The sequence below is a fragment of the Priapulus caudatus genome, unplaced genomic scaffold, assembly GCF_000485595.1.
Source record: "Priapulus caudatus unplaced genomic scaffold, Priapulus_caudatus-5.0.1 Scaffold1627, whole genome shotgun sequence".
In the NCBI taxonomy this organism is placed as follows: Eukaryota; Metazoa; Priapulida; class Priapulimorpha; order Priapulimorphida; family Priapulidae; genus Priapulus; species Priapulus caudatus.
Window position 1 is genome coordinate 60,887 of NW_014578688.1, and position 4,164 is coordinate 65,050.

The 4,164-nt window shown below is 60.4% G+C and overlaps 1 protein-coding gene across 1 annotated transcript; it reads right to left on the reverse strand.

Annotated features, from left to right (window-relative positions):
* Positions 1-292: 292 nt before the first annotated feature.
* Positions 293-3,597, reverse strand: LOC106817196 (cell wall protein IFF6-like). Its single transcript, XM_014821863.1, has 3 exons — positions 3,504-3,597; positions 2,967-3,145; positions 293-2,188 (listed from the first exon to the last, which is right to left on the reverse strand). The coding sequence occupies exons 1-3, from the start codon at positions 3,595-3,597 to the stop codon at positions 614-616; spliced, it is 1,848 nt and encodes a 615-aa protein (XP_014677349.1). The 3' UTR covers positions 293-613.
* Between the last annotated feature and the right edge of the window lie 567 nt (positions 3,598-4,164).

Consider the following 4,164-nt stretch of genomic DNA (forward strand, 5'->3'; position numbering starts at 1 on the left):
AGGGTCTGTACTGTAGCTAGAGAGACTATCAGTGGATATCGTGTAGCTAGAGAGACTTTATCAGTGCCTGTACGGTAGCTAGAGAAGCTTTATTAGTGGCAGTACGGTTACATGAGGGGATTAAGTCGTGTATCCTTGTCCGCCATTAGTAGCTGTCGTAACTAATCTATTCATTGTCATAACTCATGGCGATATAGGAGCTCTAGCTATAGAGTGTGTGATAATATCGCAGGACGAGGGAGAGATGACAGCCGACAAGCGTGGCTGGCAGACGAAGAGAAAGAGAGAGAGAGAGACAGAGAGAGAAGAAGGAGGGGAGAGGAGGGACGGAGGTGAATTGTGAGGTATATACATATAGTGTAAGTAAGCAACGATGCAGGCTGTTGCATTATTAACCAATAGCAAGCCACTGCCGTCATTTGTGCAGACCTGCACTGCGCTCAGTTATCTATTTATTTGCACATATCAGTTCATATCTAACAGCGCTGACGACATCTCTTCAGATCCGATATGGGTTACCGCGTCTGCCAGCGAGAAACAGCGTAAATCACCAATGTTACCGGTCACCTCGTGGCTACCACCGCGCCCCCTACACTCGCGTCGCTGCCGACGACTACAAGTACATCTGGAAAGATCTCTGCGGCACCGCATCCCGCCGTCGCAGAGGTGGCGCCTCTATCGGACTCTCGTCGAACACCACGTGATCACCCGCAGCCACCGCACTGCCCTCTGGCGTCGCAGGTACGCACCCGTCGTCATCGTCGCAGCCTCTCGCGCCGGCACGCGTTGACATGGCGACGAACGACTCCTCGAAGCAGGGCACGTCGGCGGCGGCGGTGACGTCACCGTCGTCGCACGTCGTCGTCGTCTTGTGTCGCTCGTCGGTCGGCTGTTCGAGGCTGCTGGAGGATGAGGAGGATGCTGTGTAACTAAGACTTAGCTTCCCTGTACCCGCCATCCCGTCCGTGTCGCTATCCGGGTTCGGCGACGCTGCTGCCACCGCCGCGGCGGCGGGAAGGCAGGCGGAAGGCGACGGGAAATGTTCCCCGACGTCGGGAACCTCTATCCCGCTCTCGGAGAAGCCGTCCTCTACGGCGAAGTCGCGCGGGATGTATCCCTCCGCGTTGCCGACGTCGCGCACCCACAACCAGGTGGCGTCGTCGTCGTTGAGGAGCGTGATGGTGGCGCCCTGCCGCACGCTGAGGTCGCCTTCCTCCGTCGCCTCAAAGTCGTAGAGGACGGTCATCGTCGGTCCGTCGCTCAGCTTCTTCTCTGACCTCCTCCCGCTTCCTCCTGCTCCGAGAGACCACGTACATACATCCGTCGATGGTGTGTTGCCATTCAGCGACCACGTGTGTATGGCTTCAGTCATCTTGCTCCCGCTGGACGAGCTTGCATTCTTCGCCTCACGCTCGTTGTCGCTGCGTACGGGAGAGGAGCGACGGAGACCGGATGCGGAAGTGTCTCCCGTATGTCGTCCGTTCGGCGTTCCCGGAACCACCTGTTCCTCGATGGATTTACTTCCGAGCGACAGATCGGCGGACGGACTGTTGTACATGCTGACCGACGTGTTGGGTGTGTAGCGTGCGCTTGCCTGGGTGCTGTTCCCGCCGTGGCGGGAAGGACTGTGGTAGGAGGAGGTGTGGTCCGTGTAGCAGCAAGAGTCCTGGCTGTGTGTGTGCGGGCAGGGACTGTGGTTAGCCGTGTGGGGTGGACTGTGGTTAGCCGTGTGGGGTGGACTGTTGCTAGTGGTGTGGCGTGGACTGTTGCTAATGGTGTGGCGTGGACTGTTGCTAGCGGTGTGGCGTGGACTGTGGTTAGTACTGTTATCCGTGTGGGGTGGACTGTTTTTGGACATGTGGCGTGGACTGTGGTTAGTACTGTTATTCGTGTTGCGTGGACTGTTGCTGGCGCTGTTAGCCTCCTGGCGTGGACTGTTGCTAGCGCTGTTAGCCTCTTGGCGTGGACTGTTGCTAGCGGTGTTACCCGCTTGGCACGGACTGTTGCTAGCGGTGTTAGCCTCCTGGCGTGGACTGTAGCTAGCGGTGTTACCCGCTTGGCACGGACTGTGGGTGGGGGTGGCGGGGTGCGTGCCGGGGGCGTGGCTGCCGCCGCTCTCCCGCGCGCTCTCCGCATGTCGCGGACTATGGTCGGCGTGCAGGGTGACGCGCCGCCAGTCCCTCCGTTCCTAAACGAGAACGGGGTGTCGTTCGCACGCGCTTCTCACCGCCTCGTCCGCTCCTCTCCTCGCTCGCTTCCTCCATCTCTCCTCCCTCCTCCTTCCCCTCCTCCACGCGCGACGGCACCGCAGGAGGCAGGAAAGCTGTTGAACGGAGAGTCGCATCCATCCTCCTCTTCCTCTGATCTCGTGGCTGTCGGAGGTCGATGGCCACGTGACGTCATCTCTGACGTCATCGATACTGGTAATCGGCTGTGTCGCGGGAGGGTAAGGGCGAGTCGACGTGAGGGGCAGAGTGGAGGGAGGGCGCTGCCAGCGGAGTAGGAGGAGGAGGAGAAGACGTGAAGAGGAGGAAGGAGCGCACGTCGATGCCTCGCGGTGGGCGGGGAGATGCCGGAGGAGGTGCGCGCATACTTGTTAGTCCGCTTTGCCTCTACTAGCGTTAACGCGAGCAATCTCGCAGCTCCACTCCTGCTTTCGCGGAGACTTCTGCCTTCCCCGCCTTCCCGCTTGCGATGGGGCGAGGAGCAGATGCGGCGATGTTATCCCGGGGATAGGAGCCCGTCCTGCCAGGAAATAGTGCTCTGCATCCCTTCCTCCTCCTCCTCCTCCTCCTCCTCCTCCTCCTCCTCCTCTTCTCTCCGCTGCTGGCCAGGGCGGTGCGCTGCTACACGCGCGCGCAGGGCCTCACGGCCCGTATTGAGACGTCCGCCATGCTTGCGGCGCTGAGTCATTGGCCGCCATTTTGTAGCACTCGCGTTAAAACTTGTCATCCTCCGCTACTAGCGATGGCGCTGCGGGCGCCGCGTCTGCTGCCGTTTTCGGCGATCGCGGAACAGTCGATTCTCGGACGCCGGTCGCTTTCGTCTGCTTCTTTGAAGGAGGGCAACATCTCCTGCGAAACGCTCGGAAGCTCGGAAGCATCTTTTTTGTTCTTCTTCGTCGGACTGGCTTTCTTCTCTGTTGCTGGTGATAACGTTTGATGATGTTGTCAGCGGTTGACGATGACGTTGCCGCTAGCGAATTTCTTCTTAATAGCGAGCGTTGACGTGTTTTCAATGTTGTGTTGTTGATGTTTGCGCGCCATTTTTTCTTATCTGCGGGAGAGACATGTTGCGCGTTGATGTTGACACTGGCCTTCTTGCTGCTGGGAGCAACAACAGTGGTGTTTACCAACTGTTGTTGTTGATGCCGACGCCACCTTTGCCTTCTAAGCGGCGGAGGCGCTGGGTGTGTTTCTCGCGACGATCCGCGAATCTCGCTGGCACGGCTGCACGCGGTAGGACGACGATGACTTGCGGATCTCCTGCCTGAGCACGCTAGCGTGCGAACGGCTGCCGGTCGCCATGCGACGCGTCCCGCGCCTCCGCCTCGTCGCTGTCGCACCACTCCTCGTGGATCGTCTGCTGTGACGTCATCGCGGGCGCTGCGGGCGACGTGCAGCTGGTCGTCGCTTATGACGAGCCGAGCCAGTGCTTGCGACGACGTGGTTACGTCGGCGACGTCTCTGCGCTGCACGAGGCGCCCCCTGCCGGAGCCGGCGGATGTTCGTCACGGAGTGGATGCCCGTCGAGGTGCGGACCGGGGAAGGAACGGACAGCGGTCTTGCGTCGTTGTCGCGCGTGACCTTTGACCAGGATGCATCCCAGATCGACGCGGCGGAGCAGCGCGAGTGCGCCCAGTCAGGTGCGCTGTCGTTAAGATGCCGAACTTCTTCAGGTCGCAGGCCAGCAGCGCCTTGAGCGTCACCGCGACCGCTGCCGCCGCGACGCCTTCGGATAGCACGACCGAGAAGCGGGACATGCTCGTAACGGTCGGCCAAACGCACGTCCCGCCGCCCGCCAATCTTGCTGACACGCGCGCCCGTTTTGGGTTTACGTCGGCCGACACCAGATTGCAATTTCTCAACGACTGGCTCGTTGAGACAGTCGCTCAGGAGGACCGGGACCTCGCCGCTCCGTTTTCGTCGCCATCCGCCATCGGCC